The following is a 20,121-nucleotide window of genomic DNA, read 5'->3' as shown; positions in this document are numbered from 1 at the left end:
TTGACACGACGGTCCGTTCAGGTGCGAATGCAGTTCGGGCCAATTTGCTATTCTTTTCCTCTATAGAATCTTTGTCTCAACTAGATAGCACCCTGCCTGTTACTCTGCTGCGCCCAACGGAAATAGCAGCTGTAGGAGGGCGAAGTACCACTCGGCATATTTACCAGCTCACTAGGCCACAGCCTTGCCGCCTGCTTTATGTGGAGGCTTTCTTCGCCGTATTGAGTCCTGCTCTATCCGTCAAAATGTTATGAGTGAAGAAGGAGTTTCGTAATTGAGCAGATTGAACTTCCAAGTGCCTTATTATGGCTTGTGACTGATGCGTTCAGGGCTCATCGGTATTGGAGAGCTTGGTATCTTTTCGTTGGTGTGAATCATCGTGTAGGCGAACGGGTGGATGCAAACACTAACGCCGTACGTAGGTATATGTATATATATATCCATATATCGAAGTTCACGCTAGTGAACTTGTCTGTTGTCTGCACAAGGTACGAGTGAATTATGATTGGTCGCTACCCACAGCCCAAGCACTACTGTGGTAGAAGCCGGATAGTTGTGGTTTCCAAGATTCAACGTCACTCCATGTCATTCTTCCAACGATGCCGGAAATTGTCACATCTACGGATTGGAACTGAGCAGATCCGACGGAGCCTTGAGATTCCAGAGATGTCCAATTCCCTTTGATGAAGTATATCCTTGCACAACTTTGTCCGCAATGCCCGAATGATGGATGGATGAAGAGCCTCTTGATGGGTCCAGAAAAATCAGTTCCTTGGTTGGATACGAACTCCCGGTCGGGCCGGTCTTGGAGAATTGGCATGGGGCTCTGAAGAAGGTAGATGTGCTAAACATGGAGTAGCCGCCAAATGCGAAGAAGCTGCTGCAGTGCTTCGAACCTGGATCGATACGGTCGATATGAGCAAGACGGGCCAGTTTTGGGCGGTCCGTGGACTTGCTGGTATTAAGACTGCCGCTGCTGTCCTGGGACCTGTTGGACAGCTGCCTCCGCCCTTGCAACTACCGTGGTAATTTGTGCAACTGGACGACAGGCGATAAGTGAAACGCTAGTTCAGCGTATATAGCATTGTTGGAGCGTTTGGAGCACGAGAGCATGATTGCATGGATGTGGGCCCCTACAGAGAGCTGTATCGAGTCCGAAGTCACGACTTTATGAGCATGTCATTATGAGATACATATGTAACCAGATAGTGAAGGGCAGGTCATCAATATTATGGTGATTGGAAGACAAAATAACAGCCCGGAGTGGATTCCCATATCAGATCCTGGAACCTAAAACCCCCAAACTCCGCCGCTATGCCTTGAAATCAGAAGGTAGGCCATCTTCTACCCAGAGTATCTCTCCTAAGCGCTCAAGCCCATGCCTTCGAGCTCACCCCGCGGTCCCAACCCCCTCTTTATCCCGTCCCTCAATACCTCCCAATTCACCTGCTCATACTTCCTCCCCTTGGCCATTCCCTCCGCCACCACCTTCTCCAACCGCCCCGTCGCAATCCTCCTCATCTGCACCGTATCCGCCGCTCCCCTAAGCGTCCTCCCCTTCCCCTCCGTCAAATAACTTTCCACCCACTCTTCCTCCTCCTCCGTAAACGGCAACCCCACAAGCTCCACAGCCCTCTCCTCCCTCGAATACGTCGCCGCTCCATCTTGCCCCTCCCCTGCTTCCTCCTCCTCATCCCACGCATGCCTATCCAACGTCTCCTTCACCAACACCTCCAACAACACCCTCTGCTCCTGCTCCGGCCTCGCCCGGATCCAGTAAAACGTCTCCGTCACACTGCGCGCAGCCAAGTACCGCACAAACTCCACCTTGATCTGCTGCCCCACCAGCGGCGGATTCGCACAGTCGTAATACGCAAGCGGCAACACGCTCACATCTTCGCCTTCCCTCTCCCTCTCCCTCCCCTCGCGTGCAGTAGCACCAACCCCCCGGCGGCGACCCTGCTGCCCCGCCGCCGCCCGACTCAACAAAACCAACATAATCTCATCCGGAAACGTGGGGATAATACTCGGATGCGTCAGCCTCGCGACCGCGGTACGGCAATCGAGATGATCCAGCGCCCAGAGGCCCTCGACAAAGGTCCAGAACCGGGGCGCGAGCTGCACGCGTCGCGCGAACGTCGTCGACAGCTCCGTCTCGCCTTCGTACGCGCCGTCCAGGTCCTTGAGCAGGTAGAAGAGCAGGCTGTGCTTGTAGTGCTGCGCTATGGGCGCGGAGACGATGGCTTCGTGCAGCTTTTCGAGGTGGGAGGGTGTTGGCGGTGGGTATGCTCTGCGCACTGCTGGGAGGATGTGTTAGTTTAGGTAGGTGATGTGAAAGAGGGATGGTACATTTTATCTGGAGGAGCTCGAGGAGTCGCTCGAAGAATGTGCGCCCGCCTAGCGACTTCTTGTTCTCTTGAATCTCTTCGATGAGCTCATTGTCGTACGCAATGTCGTCGGGGAAGACGGACGCGAAGTCGTCGGCGTCTAACATGGTGGTGGATATATGCGGTTGGGGAAGAGCAACGAGAATGTCGCGAAATGTTGAAAGCTACAGCTTCACCTCAACAGCTGCAACCTTGGAAGCTGCGCGGGTGGACATTCTCCGCGTCATCACGTGACCCAACACTTCCCAAAAGGATATGGACAAATGCTTCAGTTACGAAGGACATTGAAACTATCCAACATGCAAAGAGAGAAATATACTCTACTCTAGTAATGTCAAAGCATATAGTACATGCGCCCAAAATCAACGAAGTTTTTGAACGCTGGTATCATTACAGACACTCGCAAGAATTCCAATGCTTCCCGCTCTTCCTAAACACCATAGAAATGCAGCAAACGAACCAGGCCATGCAGTGAGTAGAATCCGCCGCGCGCCTGAGAACAAAAAACAATATACAGTGATGCAGTGCTTGCCCTGTACAACGACATCGGGGGTATCGCGCTTCCGTCGGGTGGAGTGTTGGAGTGTTCCCCCTAAACCTCCTTTCGCCGTTCTCTTCGTTCGTTCATTTCGTTGGCCATCTTCTTGCCTACTTCGTAGCTGCTTATCATGATGGCACAGGCCGGCGCTACCTTCAAGCAGCGGGCGGCCCAGCCCCGGAATAAGCCGCTGACACCTTGTTCCTGGAAGATGTGCCACAGAAACCGAGGCATGGATCTGTCCTCTGGCCGCACGGCTTTGGCGGTCGTTCCAACCTGGTCCGTCGGCCTCGTCCCTGCATAGCGAGAGACCTGCTGCCGCGTCTTACCCACGTCGAAGGGGGTAGTGACCAAAGCAGCTACGGCTCCCGATCCGGCTCCGGCGATGAAGCTGTCGACGAGTGTCGCGGTATGGTTCTCACGGTTCCGTGACTGACTTCTTCGTCGTATCCTCTCTTCTCCTCGGCCGGCGTGGAATTCGATGCCGTCATGGCGAGCCTCTGATCTCCCGCGGATATCCGTGATCAGGTTGCGGCCGCCTTCATAGCCCCACCAATATATTGCTGAGAAGGGGACATCTCTCCACAAGGTCAGAGTCAGCCCTCTCCACAAACTGCGTACACCCTGCTGTGCAACCATCTCCCGAAGCCCGTCCATGGTTTCTCGGAAGTGGCCTGCGGCTGTTGCGGTGTGGCTGGCGGCCTGCATCCTTGTCCGGAACATTTCTATCGGGCTAACAGCGATGGCTGCTAATATGCGGGCGGTAGCACCGGCGGCGAGAGGGACATAGGCGTCCGGGACCGTCGTTTGGAAAGGCGAGTGTTGCGCGCTTCGTAACCAGTCGTAACCGGCAAAGTAGATGACATTGGCTGGGACAGCCATGACCAGTGTAGGAGAGAGGCCCCTCCATAATGTCTTGATTCCTTCATTTTGTGCAATCTTTCGTAGCCCGTCCCATGTACTATTGATCGTCCGCCTTTCCGTCTCTTCCACGACACATACAGCAGGATTGATAGGCGCAACCGTAGGACCAGCAACACAGTACGGGGCGTTGTTGTTCACCCAGAAGACTTCTCTGCAGCAAGCGGATATTCCCAGGTTCGGGGGCAGATCGCGAAACTGCGTAAGAGACGAAACGATATGGGCCCGCGATGCTGGAGCCAACGTGCTCGGGACGTGTCCTTGCGACTGCAGCCGTACGCGGACGACATCTAGAGGAGTCACTGTCCAAGTCAGCTACAATCATCAAGCAAGGTGCGATTCAATGCGGTCGCCGCCTTCTAGGAAACCCTCTCGGGTACAGGCGGACAAAGGCATGACGAGTGAATATCTTGATACGGTGGAGGGATCGCAGGGGGAACGTAAGAAAAGATGAGAACATACCTAACAGCGACGTCAACACGCTCCCAGTCGTCGCAGCGAGCATCTTCTGCACCACGGATACATCACCGTTGGACCCATCTTGCAGCTTCCCCGAAGCGATGACGGCCATGGCTTCGTCGGTGGAGGGGACCAGTTACCTCGTATCCTTACGAGGTGATGTCACAAAGTCCCAGGAACGCGAGATAGAGGGCGTGGGCATATTCTTCAAGGAGGATTCGGGGGGAATGACGAGCAGCGGGCTACCCACGGATCGGAGAAATCACAAAACTATGACGGCAGAAGATTCCAGCCGAAGTTGGTCCGTGCATCGGGAAATGTTGCGACCTTATCAGATGGTGGCGCAGGCGTGGCGGAGAGCGTCGGCGTGTGCACGAGATGACTGCGTGTGGAGGTCAAACTCTTAAACATATTGTTATTTGTGGCTGCCTAGCGTTGAGTCACTATTGTACGATGTATTAATTATACAGGCCCTCCTAGAGTCATCCTGCGGCACTTGTGACTATACTGCATTCCTTCTCCGACCACCAACATCGGATTTAATCCTCTAGATCCGCCACCCTGATGGACTCCACCGAAGCAGAGCTGGAGACCTTCCGCCAGAGATGGCGAGAAGAAGTGACCGCGAAAACCAAAGGAAAGACCAAAAAGGAAGAGGCCGTTCCTAAGTCTTCTCAAGCTTCATCGAACAGAGCTCAGACGTCTAAACAGAGCATTGTACCTGAAGTGTCTCGGCATGCACGCCCTGAGGCTGTGGAGGAGATAGACGAGGTAGAGCCTCATTTGTATCCCGATCTTGGAGAAGTGCGCCATGGAAGGAGACTGGATGAAACCAGTTCCCCTGCTGCGGGCTCCAGCAAGGAGCCCCACTCCGCATTGGAGCACTATGAGAAAGCCGTTGAGAAAGAAAGCCAGGGGAGCTTGGGTGAGAGCGTGAACCTCTACCGGAAGGCGTTCAGAGTAGGCGTGCCATACCGATCCCGATGTGTGTGAATTGACCATCTATAGCTCGACTCCAACGTCCACCAAACCTACAAGAACAAGCACTTCCCGCCCTCCTCCTTCACCTCCAAACCCAAACACCAGGACATCAACCCTTCCAACGCGTCCACCACTGTTCCAAATCCCGCCCACCACTCCCTCCACGGTCTCTCTTCCAACCTCCAATCCCTCCTCGACTCCTTCTCCACCCTCTCCATCCAAGCCGAACCCCCACCCACCGACCTCTCCCCACCCCTCCCCTGCCCCATCTCCACTATCCCCGACGAGATCCTCTCGGATATCCTCCTCGAAGTGGCCCTCACCGACATCGCCTCCTTTGCCCGCCTAGCCCAAGTCTGCAAACGCCTCGCCTACCTCGTCACCACCGAGGAGCGCATCTGGAAACGCATAGCCACAGGCAACGAAGTCGGTTTCGGCGCTATGCACTACACCTTCGCCTGCCAGGTCGATGGCAAACCCCTTGGAGACGACGGTAAAGGGGGTTTCCTTCTCGGCTCCGACGAAGACGATGCGGCCCCAGTCACCGAGGAGCTCGATCCAGGAAGCCTCACGACCCTCCTCGTCCCATCCATCTACCCAACCTACCGCGCCCTCTTCCGCCAACGTCCCCGTATCCGCTTCAACGGCTGTTACATCTCCACCGTCAATTACACCCGCCCAGGCGCCTCGTCGCCAACCAGCGTCTCCTGGAACTCCCCCATCCACATCGTGACATACTACCGCTATCTCCGCTTCCTGCGCGACGGCACTTGTATCAGTCTCCTTACCACCTCTGAGCCCGCCGACGTGGTGCCCTACCTTCATTTGGAGCACGTCCACAAGAACCACGGGAACCTCCCTTCTGCACCGATGAAAGACGCGCTTCTAGGACGCTGGCGGCTCTCAGGCCCCACGATCCCTGGCGTCGACGGTGAATCCAATGGTGAGAAGGAGGGTGTCTTGCATGTAGAGACTGAGGGCGCCACACCCAAGTATCTGTATAAGATGATATTGGCGTTGGGGAGTGCGGGACGAGGGGCTAGGAACAACAAGTTGATGTGGCAGGGGTACTGGAGTTACAATCGATTAACGGATGATTGGGCGGAATTTATGAGGAAGAATGAGAGGCCGTTCTATTGGAGTAGGGTGAAGAGTTATGCGTGAATCCGGGTGGGTGTTCATAGCGACGTTTTGTTGGACGCACAATGAGACTTGATCACTCTTCAAACTGAAATGTGCGTTCACGAAGGACATCTTGGTCCGTGTTTTATTATCGTCAGCTTGAACGCTTGGAGTTGACTACTTTATGTCTCTCCTAACCTTTACCGCCTGGGCATACCCCGGCCGCGGCCCCTCATGCCCAGTGCCCTCTGTGCTGCTCCTGGAGGTAGCGGCTTATTTGGCGCCTGCGCTTGTTGTGACTCCTGGTTCTCTGCCTCAAGGTTAGCTTTAGCTCGTGAGATCTTCAATCAGGGAAAACTTACGTATCGTCTCATCAACACTCAGAATGAGGCAGGCAGCTTCTGTTGCGGCCTGCAGAGCATTGATCTTCACTAGACTTGGCTCCCAGACAAACGTTTCCATGTTGTTCGCAATGCCCTCATGCACGAAGTCAACACCCGCCCAGATGTTGCCCTTCTTGTGCTCCACTCTGAGGCGGTTCAGAATATCCGTAGCATCGAAGCCAGCATTGTCACATAATTGACGAGGTATCACCTCTAATGCCTTGGCAAAGGCCTTGATGATGGACTGCTGCTTGTTCGGAACATCCCTGTTGGCGTACGCATGCAGGTGAGCGGATATCTCCATCTCCACTGCACCGCCACCGGCAACGATGTTCCTGTTCCTGATTGCGCGCTTTACAATCATAATTGCGTCGTGCAAGCTGCGCTCGACTTCGGCAATAAACTGCTCTGCACCTCCTCGCAACACAAGTGTGCAGGTCTTTGCTGCCGGGCACCCTTCAAAGAAGTTGTATCTTTCGCCTCCAATCTGCCTCTCTTCAAACAACTCACAAGTTCCAAGATGCTTGGGCTGGATGTCCGAGCAAGTGGATTGAATGCTGGCACCGGTCGCCAGGCATACACGCTCGAGATCATCCGATGTTACCCGTCCGGCGCAGAAAATGTCGCGGTCCGCAAAGTATTGTGTTGCGAGATCGCCAATTGGGAGTTTGCTGAGAACCACCTTCGCACCAGTCTTGTAAAGCGCCTCCATCTTGTCGAAAATGATTTGCCATTCAGCATCCACAATGGCCTGATACTCTGAGACCTGCTCCACTCTGACCTCCGCATTGTCCTTCTCGCTCTTGAGCTCTAGTTCGACATTCAAGCAGACGATCTTTGGGTTCTTGAAGGCTTTGGGCTGCTGCTCAAACCCTGCATACGAGAATGTTTTCTTGAAAGCCACGCCATTTACGAACAGTGAGTCCTGGAGAGCACCTCCGGTAATCTTCTTAACTCCAATCAACTTCTCGTTCAGGTCCTCCTGATCCAGAGACAACACAGCATCAACAACCATCTTTGTGAAGAAGTCCGAGTTGCGGTGTATCAGCTTACTGCTCATGGCGGTCGCTGCGAGCTTTTGGAGGGTTTCCCGTTGGTTCGCGGCGGCGGTGTCTACGGCGATCTCCATGATCTTGTTCACGGCCATGTTCGAAGCTCTCCGGAGGCCCTTGATGATAGTCTGGGTGCTCACGCCTTGCTCAACATAGTCCTTGATTTCCTTGAGTATTTCTCCTGCCAACACAACGACGGATGTGGTTCCATCTCCAACTTCGGCATCTTGGGAGCGGGCGATATCTGTGAGGATGCGAGCGGCGGGGTGGACAATATCGAGGAGCTGTAAAGGTCAGTCTTGTGACCCTCAAGTAGGAGTGTACAATACCTTCATCACGGTAGCTCCATCATTCGTGATGGTCTGTTTTCCGTTCGCATCGACCATGAGCAGATCCCCGCCATAGGGGCCAAGGGTGCCCTTAATCGTCGACTGCACGGCAAGACAGGCATTGATGTTGGACAACACCTGTCCTCGGCCTTGGGACTGGTCGGTACCTGTTCATGCATTAATATTCGGTCTGATCGAGGAGGGGTAGCATATGAGAGCTAGGACTCCCTACCCTCGCGGAGGACCACAATGGTGGGCGTTTGACCGCCGAATGACATGGCAGCGATGGATATGCGGTTTAAATTACTGGTCGAGAATCAGGAATCGCGTTGGCCTCCGAGAAACAACTAAACTAAGATACCGTTGGGTCCTGCGGAGCTCGTATGTGCCTCCAGGCGGCCGGACGCGATTCCAAAAAAACGAGCCGGGGCGGGCGACCGTCGGAGAATACTTCACCCGCGCCGCGCGCCAAGTAGCCTCATTGACGACTTCCCGCAGCCAACACCCTACTCATCATGCTTCCAATGCATATAACACCGTTCTAGGCTTCCTTCGTCAGGCTGTCGTGATCCTGCTCTGTACGCTCTCCTTTGTGCTGTCGCCCGGCCCTTTCTTCTCCCTCCCAGGTCGCCCTTTATTCACCGCATTGTACCGTTGGCGCCAACACCTTCAACCCTCGTGACCATATTTGAGATATAGATCTTCTCAGATACCGCTTTGTATTGTTGATTTATCTTCGCTTTCCTCATTATCACATTCTTCTTGTGTCCATATCTGTGCGGTTGAATCATGCCAGCCAGGACATTTTCTAGAAAAGTGAGCACCCATTCTACTATCGGTTGCACAAAGGCTTATGAAGGGACCAGTCTGCTCCGATACAAACAAGTCATGACTCCAGAGATCTCTACAAGACCTCAAGGACACATTCAATAGACTCTGTCGCCAAACAGATATCAATACCAGAGACGAGAACAGCACTGGACTACTATCCACCTCTACTCCGGCTACCTTCGGAGATCCGACGCGAGATTTTTAGATATCTCCTGCCATCATCGAACAAGCGATTTCGATTCTACACCGACTGCGACACCAAGGTGATCAACAAGAAATGGAACAGCCTATGTCGCCCCCACCCTGACAAACCCACCCTCGATGTCCTCCGAACGAATCGCCTGATTTACCATGAATGTCTCTCCATCATGTATTCCGAAAACCTCTTCCACTTCTATGGGTTCAATTATTTGCCTGTCCTGGATTTCATTCGCCGTTTGAGTCCCGAAGCCAAGAGCCTAGTACGCAATGTCCGGCTTACGCTCCTTACCGATCAGCACGATGATCAGCCAACCAATCACGATGCCTTCTGTACAGTTGTCCATGAGTTTTTACCAGGCTTGATTACCTTGCGGGCCGACCCTGTGGTGTTTTTCTGAGTATTTGATAGCGACGGAGGGATGTACCTTGCAGGAGAATATTAGCTCAAGACGTGCAGGAATATGTGCACAGTGTAACTGCCCTCGCCTCGCGTGACCCAGGAATCTACATCAGGCAGCCGTTTGGAAAGCTTCTGATGCATCACTGCCTACGAAGTTTTCTTGCCTTCCTTTGCCGCCTCCATCTTGGGTGCGGCGGATCCGGACGCAAAGAGGCTGTTATAAGGGTTGAAGGGAAATATTCAGCCTTTCATTATCCGTGTTCACTTTCCATGGTACTAAGTGGCACAGGCCATTGCGCAAAGCACCACCGTCACGCCCGATTTGCGGCCCAGCCCACCGTTGTGTGGCCTGCCGTACTCCGGGCCATTGACGTGGACCACTGGATGGGGTACATGCGTATACAGTACTGTGTAGTATCCTTTCGGAGTCAATCGCGACCACCTTGGGGCATTAGACGAGTGATAGAATAAATCCTTTCATGTCGATACTCTCGGCGTTGCTCTATCAATACAGTATTCTTCTTTCATCATTCACACATAGCCTTGTCTGTAAGACGTATTACCTTTTGCAATACCACCAATATGGAATTCCGGTCCACGACTGCTGCTTCTAGCCGGTGCAATACAGTCCGGTGAGACCTTCCGGTGAAATCCGTCCCTAAGTCATTCCACAAAGCTGGCCAGGAGATAACCACAAGAACCCCATAAGCTTCTCAGAGTCTGCGGAACACTGCTATAACCATATGAACAGCCCAACAGTATGACCGGAGATTATCCATTGGCTGGTCATTCGCTATCCAGGCAAACGGTTTCACCATGAGTGATTCGCGAGAACCGCCCTTTTCTCATGAATCCTTGAGGATCCCGAACGCTTTCAACGCATCCTCAACAGTCTTCTCTACCTTTCTCTCAGCCACATCCCTCCACGCCTGCTCCGGAAACCTCTCGTGCTCCCCCAGTACACTGAAATGCGGACTGGGTTCCGCCTTCAACCATCCAAAATCGTCAATCTGATCCCACCGATTCAGTCTCGTGCGCATCTCTGGCGTGGTCTAGCGTTCGATTAGCATTCATCCGCCCATAGCAGAACCTCAACATTTCAACCAGCTGAATACCATGAGATCAGAAAATCAGAGTGGACTTACAAAACACTCTGGCAAGGGCGCAAACCTCACACCCTCGCAATCCTCGATAATCGGTCTGCTCCCGCAGTGCAGATACACCTGCACGTCTCTGGATGCATGCATGCGGAATTGGCGGCATGATGCTACGAGAATGCTGGAGGTGATGTTCGTCATATGTATGGGTCCGTCGATTTGAGGAAGGATGATGAGAGAAGTAGATATGTCTTTTAGGATGAGGCTGGCTAGGGGGGAAGCGACGGTTTGAGGCTCAGACAGAGGAGGTAAAATGATACTGTTGGTTATGTTGGCTATTGTTCGAGAAGAATTTCCAGATGTCGTAGGAAGGGTGATGTAGGCGTTGTTCCGGTGGAAGATCGTTGCGCTTTGCTCTTCCTTAAACGTTGGCTGAGAGGTAGGCGTTTGCTGTGAGCTGGACTCCACGGTAGATTGGGATTCCTCTGCCGCGCTTCGTGGGACTGTAGAAGTGGCTGCCTGAGCAATGCGCGCACTTTTGAATCTGAATTTCTTAGGCGGCTCCGCTTCTTTGCGGCTCCGTTCTAGTTTGTCAGAGAGTGTCTTGATGGACTTGTAGTTCGTCAGCAAACATCTCCATAGCGACAATTGCGATAAATCGGCGAACTGACATTGCTATACGCCCGCCGGTCGTACGCAGGAAGATAGCTCGAAGCGTCCTTGACTTCGTGCGACAGCCGGTCGATTCCTGCAAGACAATTCTCGATGGAGGCATTACGATCAGCACCTGTAAGCGCATTTGTACCCAAACCCTCTATCTGTTTCTCAAGGGCTGGTAATCGCTCAGTTATTATGTTTCGTAGGCATAGGATGTTCGACATCTTACCATTCACTTCATTTTGAAATTGTCGATAGAAGCGCTCTTTTAGTGTTGCCTCTGACTCCGCAGACGCATTCGTAGTGGCATTTTCCATGACAGGTGGGTTCTGTTTAGGAACACAGTTATTGTTGTTCCCTTGCTACCTTGGTATGCAAGACTGCGAACTATTCAATAGCGAGGTTCCGTGTGGGCCGCGATTGGTGGCGGTGCAGGGGGGAAAGCTTATTTTCACGACCTTGGTTGCATGATAGACTGATATCCAGAAGTTCCCTTGAGCAAGCAGATACCGGCAACGTTAATTAATGCTGTAAAAGGACATGTTTGGATTGACAATCACAGTTCTGTGCCAATGTGACTGATCAAGTTGGCATAATCGGCAGTATATTGTGCATCAGTGTCATATACACGTCCAGTGTCTCGTACACCACGATCCACGATCAATATCATTTACGGCAACACGTGGGCGAATTCCCGGCAGAATCTAGTACAGTGCGCGAACAAGTTATTGTTTGACGCCCATAAAGCTGCTCGGAGGCGTGCCCGCACAAAAGCTGATTCTGCGTCAGAGAAAGAAATGGCCAATTGGCAGCTAACTGAACCTGTTCTTCGTAGATGGGTAACATTGATGTTATGTACACGAGCTGCAAACCCCCCAATCCTATGCCATGGAATATTCGCTGTCAAAAAACCGCTCTTCAAGCTCTCGAGCCTTGTGCTTCGCCCACATCGATACCGTATTTGGCCAGTAACCGTTGGCGCCTCCTTTCCTCGTAACCGGGTGCATAAATGCCTGACCGCATTAGCCTGGCGAGCGTGGATGTCGCCCTGGCCCCACTCACCTCGTCCTTCACCCAGATCAGAAATGATTTCGGAAATGGGTCGGCGATATTCCGCTTTGTTCTTCTCCTTCACGTCGACATCATCTTCTCCAGGAGCGTGCACCAAGTCCTTCTTATAGCCCCTGAAACCACCTGTGTAATGAAATCCAGCCATTGTGATGGACGTCAGAGCACCAGCTCCGAGCATGACGGCAATACTCCTCTCTGCGCAATTGTCAGCGTGTATCTCGCCGAACATGAGCTTGAAGGCATACTCGGCAGACCCAATGCCAGGCCAGCTAGAAAGCCGGCAATTGCCTCGTTATATGTGTCGTCCACCTGCCGGAGGTTGGCTGCCGAATCGCGCGTGAATTGATATGTGGCTCCCACACCGGCTGTCCGTCAATTAGTCCTAAGCTTCCACGGGCATACGTGCTCTTCCAGCATACCAAACAGGGCGATGATGCCGCCCGACCGGGTGATGATGCCCATGGCACCGACGTTCTGCTTTCGTAGGGCATTCTCGGCACCCGCCATGAAGGCGCCGCCTATACCCGTCTGCAGCGTCGTGCGCGCCGTGTTCGCGAGAGTGTCGTGCGGATGGAAATGCTCCGGTGGTTTGGCCATGGTGGGCGGCGGGGTTATGGGGTTGCTTCTGGATGCGTGGGTAGATAGATGTCTGGGTTGAGGTCGAGCAAGTGGTACCGTGCAGGGGTGGGAGGTGCGATGCGTGGAGCCTAGTCCTTTCCTGGCAAGGTTTCTGCCACGCCCTCATTGACATCTCCACCACCAAACAGTTCTACCACAGCTCCTCAGTGAGCATTTTACCCTTCTTCTCCAGTTTATACTACACCGGTCGTTTTTAGGCCTTACCCAGATTGCTTCCATTTGCTCGGTGCGCCGGCTAGAGGCTTGACGGGATTCTGCGGCGGCTGCGAGCCGCAAACCCACAAACCCGCACTCGTCGCTGATGCCTATAGCTACAATGCTGTAGACCGTCTCAACCAAGCACAAACGTCCGGTCACTGCTCCAGGTCACCACCCCTTCCTGAGTTTTCTTCTTTCTATAGCTTTAGGAACCATCATCCAGGCTGAAGATACGCCTCTTGAAGCTTGATCGAAAATGTCTGGTAAGCTTCTCCCATCGCTCTGCCACAAGTACAGTCCACTAACTCTTATACTTAGGTCCCGGAAAGACCGCGCCACGCCTGATTGCTGATCTCCTCGCCTACGACCCTCGCTATGAAACTGCCGCAGGCCGGAATTATCTTACAACTCCCCCGCCTCATTATGACCCCTCTGCGCCGCCCAAGCCCGCCGTGTACGAGCGCAACTGCAGGCACGAGCTTGGGGTCAAACCTGAGCAGAGCAACTTACCAAGGCTTGAAATCTTAGCGCACGGTACCTTGACCAAGATTGCATGCTTCTGCCAGAAATGCCGTTGGCATGTTGACGTCCTGGTCGATCTGCGCGAGCATGGCAGCAGAGATAGCCCTTGCCGGCACACAAGCACGAATTACCTCCTTCATCACTTCATCACCGACCATGAAGCCATGCCGTCGTCTTCTGTTGTCCGACCCCAGACTCGCGAATTCCGATTCAACTGCTCCGCTCCGATCTGCCCCGCAACGTTGACCATTCGCATGAGCCCACCGTGCTTAACAGACGAGGAGATAAACCTTCTCACCAACAAAGATCTGCTCAGAGAGCGGCTGGAAAACGCGCGACGCATAGCCGGGGATCGAGCTGATACCCAAGTTGCACGCCCTATCGACGGTTTAGACTTCTTACGTACGTATCTCCGCGATTCTCTGGAACCGCAAGAAAACAAGAACAGGATCCCCCTGTTAAATCGCAAATTCTTGAAGACATTCGGCAAAGACTGCGATGCGCTACTCCACCGGTTAGGGTTCGAGTACAAGAGCGAGCCCGAGGAGGCCTGGATACTTCCGGCCCTGCCCAAGAAACCGGAGGATGCTCGAGCGGATCCCAATGAGCGTACATTTGTCGATGATGTTCAACATGAACTCGGCGCCCTTATCCTCGCCCGGCCTGAAGCAGAGCGTACCGCCATCAGGCGTCCTGTAGATCCGCTGCAGCCCGGGCTGATGTTCATAAACAGGGCCCTGGGCTGCGAAACGTGTATGTTTTTGCTCTGGGATCATTGTTTGATTCACATCCACTGACTTCTCTCCTGGCAGATCAAAGAAGAGCATCGACGGGAACTAGGAGTGCGAGCCGAGAGGAAGACCATCCGTATGTTGTCTCTCCCAACTATTCATCCTTGATATATCGCGACTCATGCTTCACAGATATTATGCCGGCCTTGGTGCACTTAGCGATTTCTCCGATAGCCTTCTTTTGTTTGCTTTTACCTGTCAAGCGAGGGCTGATCCGCTCAACGGGCCATACTACTTCGAATGCATCCAGCAAATCGCCATAGGTCGCAAAAGCGATGACCTTGAGACTTATGTCCAGGTGCTGGCGTCAGAGGGCTATGCGAGCAGACAAGAGGTGGCTAAGGCGTATCGCATCCTCGGGATGGACATAAATTCTCATTCTAGCGAATCTGACGACAATATCATAGGGGTCTTTAGATCGCGTCTTCAAGATATAAGTCCGGACGCCGTTCAGGAGGCCCGAAATGCACTGAGAGTGATTGGCGGAGCACGCATGAGTGAGAAGATCAGACAAGCCGCGTCGGATACCATAGAGACGTACGACCAGGCCTTGTCTTGGTTAGGCCTGGATGAAGATCAGACCGACGACTTTGTCCTGTCCATGTACACATATAAGGTGCGTTGCCCTTGTTCACGTCCGTGTCATGACGGGCTTGAGCACTCAGATCACTGCATATCTCATGACTATTGCTTACTCTTTTTTAGGTGACAGAGAACTACGCTGACAAGGAGATCGCAAGGAAAGCACTCCGAATCATTGCGCAACACCGCCGGAGTGAGCAACTGTGGACTTGGATGGATGATGCTTCGTATGATAAACGCCCAGGCATGGATATAGGAACGGCTTACGCTCTGCTCAACGTGCAAGACCGAACAGAACGCCTTGATCTCGAGACGTTACGCGTAGCGGCCGACTTCCACTCGAGCCAAAACGAATCAGAAAGGGCAAAGTACGAGGAGGCGTATCAAGTGATATGTCGTGACCAACAACAACGATTCAACGTTGAGGAATCCTCCCACAACGTCCCTTTAAGGAAATATCCGCTGGATACTTGGCCCGTCGGTTGCAGGAATATCGGAAACACATGCTATCTCAACAGCGTGCTGCAGTTCCTCTTCACCATCAAACCTCTGCGCGATTACGTGCTTGACTGCGAGCAGCACTTTCAGGATCTCAGTCCAGAGGGCTTGCAGGCCAAAGGCCGGGTTGGACGCAGTGTTGTGACACGGGAGCAAGCGGACCGCGCACAAAGATGTGAGTTACTATCTCGCGTCGACCGATTTATTATTAACAACAGCGGTTAGTTGTGTTGGAACTGAGAAAACTTTTCCAGCAAATGATCACCGCCAACACAGACCATGTTCAGCCTGACCTCAAGCTGGCTGCACTTGCCCTAGTGCCCAAGGCTCAACAGGGGCAGACAGGCAATGTTGCCAATCTGGTCGCTCAAGATGGCCCCATCGAGCCTGATATCACTGCTTCTGAAAGCTTACCAGTTTACGGGCCTATGCCGGATCCAACAAAAGCCCTTCCATCACCTCCAGGCTCTGCAAGCGGTCGAGTCGACGTAGACATGGCAGATGCTGGAACGCAAAAACCGGATCAACGCTCAAGTGTTGACGAAGTGGTTGAACCTAACGACCAGTCCATGGAAATTGAGCCCGAAAGCGGCGTTCAGCTCAGCACATCAGCGCCTCCACTTCACCATGTACAGAGCGACGAACACAGTGCGGAACCGATGGAGACTGACTCAAAAGAGACCGGAAATTCCGGCGCACCAAAGCCTCCCTCTCGCCCTCCGCCGGTTCCCCCAAGACCTCTAGATGCAAAGAGCATCGAAGGCCTAGCTCAACAACAGGACGCTGCAGAAATCCTCATGAACGTTTTTGACATGCTATCGTGTGCTTTTGAAGGGGACGGCACGTTGCTGAAAGATGACGAGCAGTCTGATATCATCAAGAATATGTTCTATTCTGAGGTGACGTCAATGCGAGCAAAGGATGGTGTCAAAGGCACCAGCGAATTGAAAGACCATCATCTCGTGTCCCTCGGACGGAGAGATAGGTCGCTCTATGCCGCCCTAGATGATGAACTTGGCAGCCTTACCGAAGTTGAAGATGGCCAAGTCAGCAAGTACGACTGCCTTACTCATCTATCTCCGATCTTCATCGTAAATGTCCGGCGTCTTCTTTTTGAAGGCGGCACAACCACGAAGGATGAAGCCCATCTGAGGCTTGACGAAGTGATATTTCTCGACCGATACCTTGAACAAACGCAGTCCCTCTCCGCACATACACTTCAAGGACTCCGTGAAGAGCAGTGGCGGCTTCGACGCACACTGAAAGAATGCGAGCGCAAGAAGGATATGCTTCTCAACACCGACTTGAGGATGACCCTCTCCGAGACCGTTAATGAAACCGCCGATTTCCTCCAAGATCTCAACCAGGTAGAGAGCGAAAAACTGGTTGATACCGATGCCGACAGCATCCCTGCCTTTCCAGACCTCCCTAACCAGCTGCGGGACCGAGCTCGAGAGATCTCCGAAGAGACTATACGTGTTCAGGAAGACTTGAAGCATATCGATGACCAGATTAGTTCTATCTTCCAGAATTGCAAAGATTACCCGTACCGCCTTCATGCGGTATTCATGCACCGTGGGACTGCGAAATTTGGTCATTACTGGATCTACATCTGGGACGCACAGAATAAAGTCTGGCGGAGGTACAACGATGAGTACGTGGAAGAGGTCGCTCCGAGTGAGATCTACCAAGCGCAGGGTGCTGCCACATCCACCAGCGTCGTTTACGTCAAAGCAGATCGGATCGAAGAGCTTACGGAAGCTGTACATAGGAGACCGGAGACAGAAGGCCGACAGCATTCCCCACAACCAATGCAGCCGACGAGTGAGGAACACCGCGCAGATGTCCCCGTTATTAATGGCGTCGAGGTCACTTAAGGGGAGATACAAGATATTCTCGCGCGGTCGCCCAGCGGTGAGACGACGTAACCACGGATAGGGCACAGAACTGCGCTTCAGAGGGTGAAGCCCCAGGCTTCTACGTTCGCATAGTTGCATGCTCCGGTTGGTTGAGTTTGTCTCTACAGACATATATTTCGACGGGTTGTTGGTACGTGGGTGATGTCATTAGGTGACTGTGCACACGTTCCTTCTGCCACCCCCAGGGTAGTCTTTGATAGGCACGGTGATATTCCTTCCACGATTTCAGGTTGCGGATGGCGTAGACATTGTATATTGGTATTGCTTGCGGTGCATCCTGGGATCCGGAGATGATACCCCGAGCGTAGTCGCATACAAAGATTAGAAAAGAAGTGTACTATCACGCTTGTCACTTGTTGAAGCATGTCGTTCACTTGGGAGTTCAGCGTGAATTATGAATAGCTACTAACGTTTCAGATAGTCGATGCTTCCATCCGCGTCCATTTGTCAGACTTCACTGCCGCCTGCAACATGGACTTCGTCACCCATCTAGCACCGCAGCACAGCAGGGCCGGGGATCTTGTACGGCTGACCATTACCCGTGGGCTGACCCTGAGCATTGTAGATGGAGACGAGGATTCCGGGGTCGTTGGCCGAGTAGGCGCCCGGGAAGCTGACGGTCTGACCACCGGTGCTGGATCCAGAGCCAGAGACGTTGATTTGAGCGCAGCCCTGTTGATTTCCGTCAGCTCCAAGTCGAGACAACTTCTTCTTAGCAAGTACATACCATGTAGAACTGGGCCTGGCCCTGCTTGCTAGCAGAGTGCAGAGCAATGATTTCAGCACGGAGGAGGTAGTTACCCGGGGCTACGCAGGAGGGCATGGTGAAGTCGACCCAGCCGCCGTTTTGGATCATGCGGTCGACACCCCATTGGCCGGAGCCGTCGAGGCCGTCTTCAAAGACCTTGAACCAGCGGAGACCGTTGGGTTGGGCGGTCGCGGCGTTGTCGACCTTGGCCCTTGGGGGTGGGTTAGTGCGAGGTCATATCGTGGAGGATGTCGGAAGGAAGACATACATGTAGAAGATGGTAGGGCCCTTGTGGCTCTTTGCGATGGGGTGGTCAGGGTCGTTTGCGAATTGTGCGCCGCCGATGACATGGCCCCATTGGACGCCGACGCGGTCTCCGGCCTTTACGTCGATGACGACGTTGGAGACGGGAGTGCGGTAGCCGGAGTTGCAGGCGATGTTCTGGTCGTTGACATTTTGGATGGGGTTGTTCTGGGTTCAGTTAGCCTTTGATTTACGGATGGTTTAGGTGGACTTCGATGAACGTACCGAGTTGGGGACGCGAATGCCAACAAGCTGGCCCTTGTCTTGACCATTCACCCTGGATTGACTGTCAGACGGTTTCATTGACTGGCATTACTCTCCGTCATACCTGACACGCTGAGCAACAGCATGAGCAGAGGAGAAGGCAGTAAGGAACGAGAGAACAGTAACGGCGATGGCCTTCATGATGAATGTCTACTAAGACCTTGCTGGCCCTGTGTATACCAACTGGATATAGAAGTTCAGAACTACTCAGATGCCTCACGGTCCCATCAGCAGCCCTCCTCCTTATATACACCGTCCGCAACCCTCAGCCAGGAAACCGGACTCGCCCATCCCGTCCCATAGGATATAGTAGATAGTTAGAGCATGACGATCCCCACTCTATCCATCCCCAAGCATTCGTGCAAGATCCCATCAAGCGTCCCAATTAAATTCGAGGCAGTCATCTGCCCTTCCCCAGTCCCTTGGCAGCGCACCCCACACTTTTACCCCATGGGTTGCCGCAAGCCCTCCTCGTATCGCCCCATCACATCGGGCACCAGTGAACGTAAACGTGCTTCGGCTTGTTCTCGAAATCTACTGCAAGGGGACATGGGGCGTTTCATGGCTGGAGCCGATTGGACAGCAATTTCGAAAATGGTGGCATCGACGCAGCACCCGGTGATGAATATCTCATCTAAATTGCCGGCCCGGCAATGCCGTTTACAAGGGAGTTCTCATGCGGTAAAGCCACACGGCGGGAGCTACTGTTTGGCGTTGAGGAGTAGGAGATGGGGGATTGTATATTGCGGGTTACGCTGGGGGGCTTGTGTTTATATACGAGGGCAAGGTGAAATTCTGGGCGAGAGGCGGTAGATGATGGCGCGACCACTCTAGCCAGGGGTTCTTAGTCATACTTGTACATATATGCTCCGAGGGGAGCATTATAGGTGCAGATATAGCATTGATGGTGAATGATGAGCCTCATAGTCGCGTCAATGCCCAACTACACAGTAATAATAAGTACCAGGACTCTCTGTGTGCTGCATGTCGGCAGTATTAACTTCATTTCCATGATCTTGGTCGTCGCTCGGCTTGTTCCTGGTTTCATGGCGATACAAATGCGGGTGCAGACAGACCAAAGTAACTCAGTGCAACTGCATATGGAGCGATTCCACCTGGGTCCGTACTGTTGGCATCAGTGCTCACAGTTCAATGTTGAGGTCGATGTCTGGGGCGCACGGGGCTGCGTGATGACGGCGGTTTGGTGTTGAGTTACGCCAAGCATCAC

The 20,121-nt window shown here is 53.1% G+C and overlaps 9 protein-coding genes across 9 annotated transcripts; 3 read left to right on the top strand and 6 right to left on the bottom strand.

Moving 5' to 3' along the window:
• Nucleotides 1–1,203: 1,203 nt before the first annotated feature.
• Nucleotides 1,204–2,562, bottom strand: EI97DRAFT_492868 (uncharacterized protein). The gene is made up of 2 exons (XM_033802341.1): nucleotides 2,350–2,562; nucleotides 1,204–2,300 (listed from the first exon to the last, which is right to left on the bottom strand). The coding sequence occupies exons 1-2, from the start codon at nucleotides 2,492–2,494 to the stop codon at nucleotides 1,363–1,365; spliced, it is 1,083 nt and encodes a 360-aa protein (XP_033655930.1). The 5' UTR covers nucleotides 2,495–2,562; the 3' UTR covers nucleotides 1,204–1,362.
• Nucleotides 2,563–2,679: 117 nt separating this feature from the next.
• EI97DRAFT_414890 (mitochondrial carrier) lies at nucleotides 2,680–4,587 on the bottom strand. Its single transcript, XM_033796840.1, has 2 exons — nucleotides 4,309–4,587; nucleotides 2,680–4,148 (listed from the first exon to the last, which is right to left on the bottom strand). The coding sequence occupies exons 1-2, from the start codon at nucleotides 4,415–4,417 to the stop codon at nucleotides 2,980–2,982; spliced, it is 1,278 nt and encodes a 425-aa protein (XP_033655929.1). The 5' UTR covers nucleotides 4,418–4,587; the 3' UTR covers nucleotides 2,680–2,979.
• Nucleotides 4,588–4,687: 100 nt separating this feature from the next.
• On the top strand, nucleotides 4,688–6,718 carry EI97DRAFT_431616 (uncharacterized protein). The gene is made up of 2 exons (XM_033797983.1): nucleotides 4,688–5,265; nucleotides 5,314–6,718. The coding sequence occupies exons 1-2, from the start codon at nucleotides 4,870–4,872 to the stop codon at nucleotides 6,448–6,450; spliced, it is 1,533 nt and encodes a 510-aa protein (XP_033655928.1). The 5' UTR covers nucleotides 4,688–4,869; the 3' UTR covers nucleotides 6,451–6,718.
• On the bottom strand, nucleotides 6,609–8,450 carry EI97DRAFT_449049 (t-complex protein-like protein 1; the record flags this gene model as incomplete). The annotated part of the gene is made up of 4 exons (XM_033800193.1): nucleotides 6,609–6,718; nucleotides 6,771–8,127; nucleotides 8,173–8,339; nucleotides 8,405–8,450. The coding sequence occupies 4 exons, from the start codon at nucleotides 8,448–8,450 to the stop codon at nucleotides 6,609–6,611; spliced, it is 1,680 nt and encodes a 559-aa protein (XP_033655927.1).
• A 575-nt stretch (nucleotides 8,451–9,025) lies between these two features.
• Nucleotides 9,026–9,602, top strand: EI97DRAFT_492864 (uncharacterized protein; the record flags this gene model as incomplete). The annotated part of the gene is made up of 2 exons (XM_033802340.1): nucleotides 9,026–9,057; nucleotides 9,092–9,602. 2 exons carry the CDS (start codon nucleotides 9,026–9,028, stop codon nucleotides 9,600–9,602), a joined length of 543 nt encoding a protein of 180 aa, XP_033655926.1.
• A 499-nt stretch (nucleotides 9,603–10,101) lies between these two features.
• Nucleotides 10,102–11,727, bottom strand: EI97DRAFT_431614 (TBCC-domain-containing protein). Its single transcript, XM_033797982.1, has 4 exons — nucleotides 11,588–11,727; nucleotides 11,373–11,533; nucleotides 10,750–11,313; nucleotides 10,102–10,656 (listed from the first exon to the last, which is right to left on the bottom strand). The coding sequence occupies exons 1-4, from the start codon at nucleotides 11,673–11,675 to the stop codon at nucleotides 10,450–10,452; spliced, it is 1,020 nt and encodes a 339-aa protein (XP_033655925.1). The 5' UTR covers nucleotides 11,676–11,727; the 3' UTR covers nucleotides 10,102–10,449.
• Nucleotides 11,728–12,276: 549 nt separating this feature from the next.
• Nucleotides 12,277–13,058, bottom strand: EI97DRAFT_465694 (uncharacterized protein; the record flags this gene model as incomplete). The annotated part of the gene is made up of 4 exons (XM_033801484.1): nucleotides 12,849–13,058; nucleotides 12,675–12,794; nucleotides 12,421–12,624; nucleotides 12,277–12,371 (listed from the first exon to the last, which is right to left on the bottom strand). The coding sequence occupies exons 1-4, from the start codon at nucleotides 13,024–13,026 to the stop codon at nucleotides 12,277–12,279; spliced, it is 597 nt and encodes a 198-aa protein (XP_033655924.1). The 5' UTR covers nucleotides 13,027–13,058.
• A 130-nt stretch (nucleotides 13,059–13,188) lies between these two features.
• EI97DRAFT_414873 (cysteine proteinase) lies at nucleotides 13,189–17,927 on the top strand. The gene is made up of 6 exons (XM_033796839.1): nucleotides 13,189–13,529; nucleotides 13,585–14,541; nucleotides 14,601–14,655; nucleotides 14,712–15,195; nucleotides 15,285–15,834; nucleotides 15,885–17,927. The coding sequence occupies exons 1-6, from the start codon at nucleotides 13,523–13,525 to the stop codon at nucleotides 17,534–17,536; spliced, it is 3,705 nt and encodes a 1,234-aa protein (XP_033655923.1). The 5' UTR covers nucleotides 13,189–13,522; the 3' UTR covers nucleotides 17,537–17,927.
• A 140-nt stretch (nucleotides 17,928–18,067) lies between these two features.
• Nucleotides 18,068–19,034, bottom strand: EI97DRAFT_449045 (glycoside hydrolase family 61 protein-like protein; the record flags this gene model as incomplete). The annotated part of the gene is made up of 5 exons (XM_033800192.1): nucleotides 18,068–18,250; nucleotides 18,306–18,537; nucleotides 18,595–18,797; nucleotides 18,855–18,906; nucleotides 18,958–19,034. The coding sequence occupies 5 exons, from the start codon at nucleotides 19,032–19,034 to the stop codon at nucleotides 18,068–18,070; spliced, it is 747 nt and encodes a 248-aa protein (XP_033655922.1).
• Between the last annotated feature and the right edge of the window lie 1,087 nt (nucleotides 19,035–20,121).

Source organism: Westerdykella ornata (assembly GCF_010094085.1).
Source record: "Westerdykella ornata strain CBS 379.55 unplaced genomic scaffold EI97scaffold_5, whole genome shotgun sequence".
Taxonomy (NCBI): domain Eukaryota; kingdom Fungi; phylum Ascomycota; class Dothideomycetes; order Pleosporales; family Sporormiaceae; genus Westerdykella; species Westerdykella ornata.
Note: the sequence above shows the minus strand (reverse complement) of the source record. Positions and strands in the feature narration are given on the sequence as shown.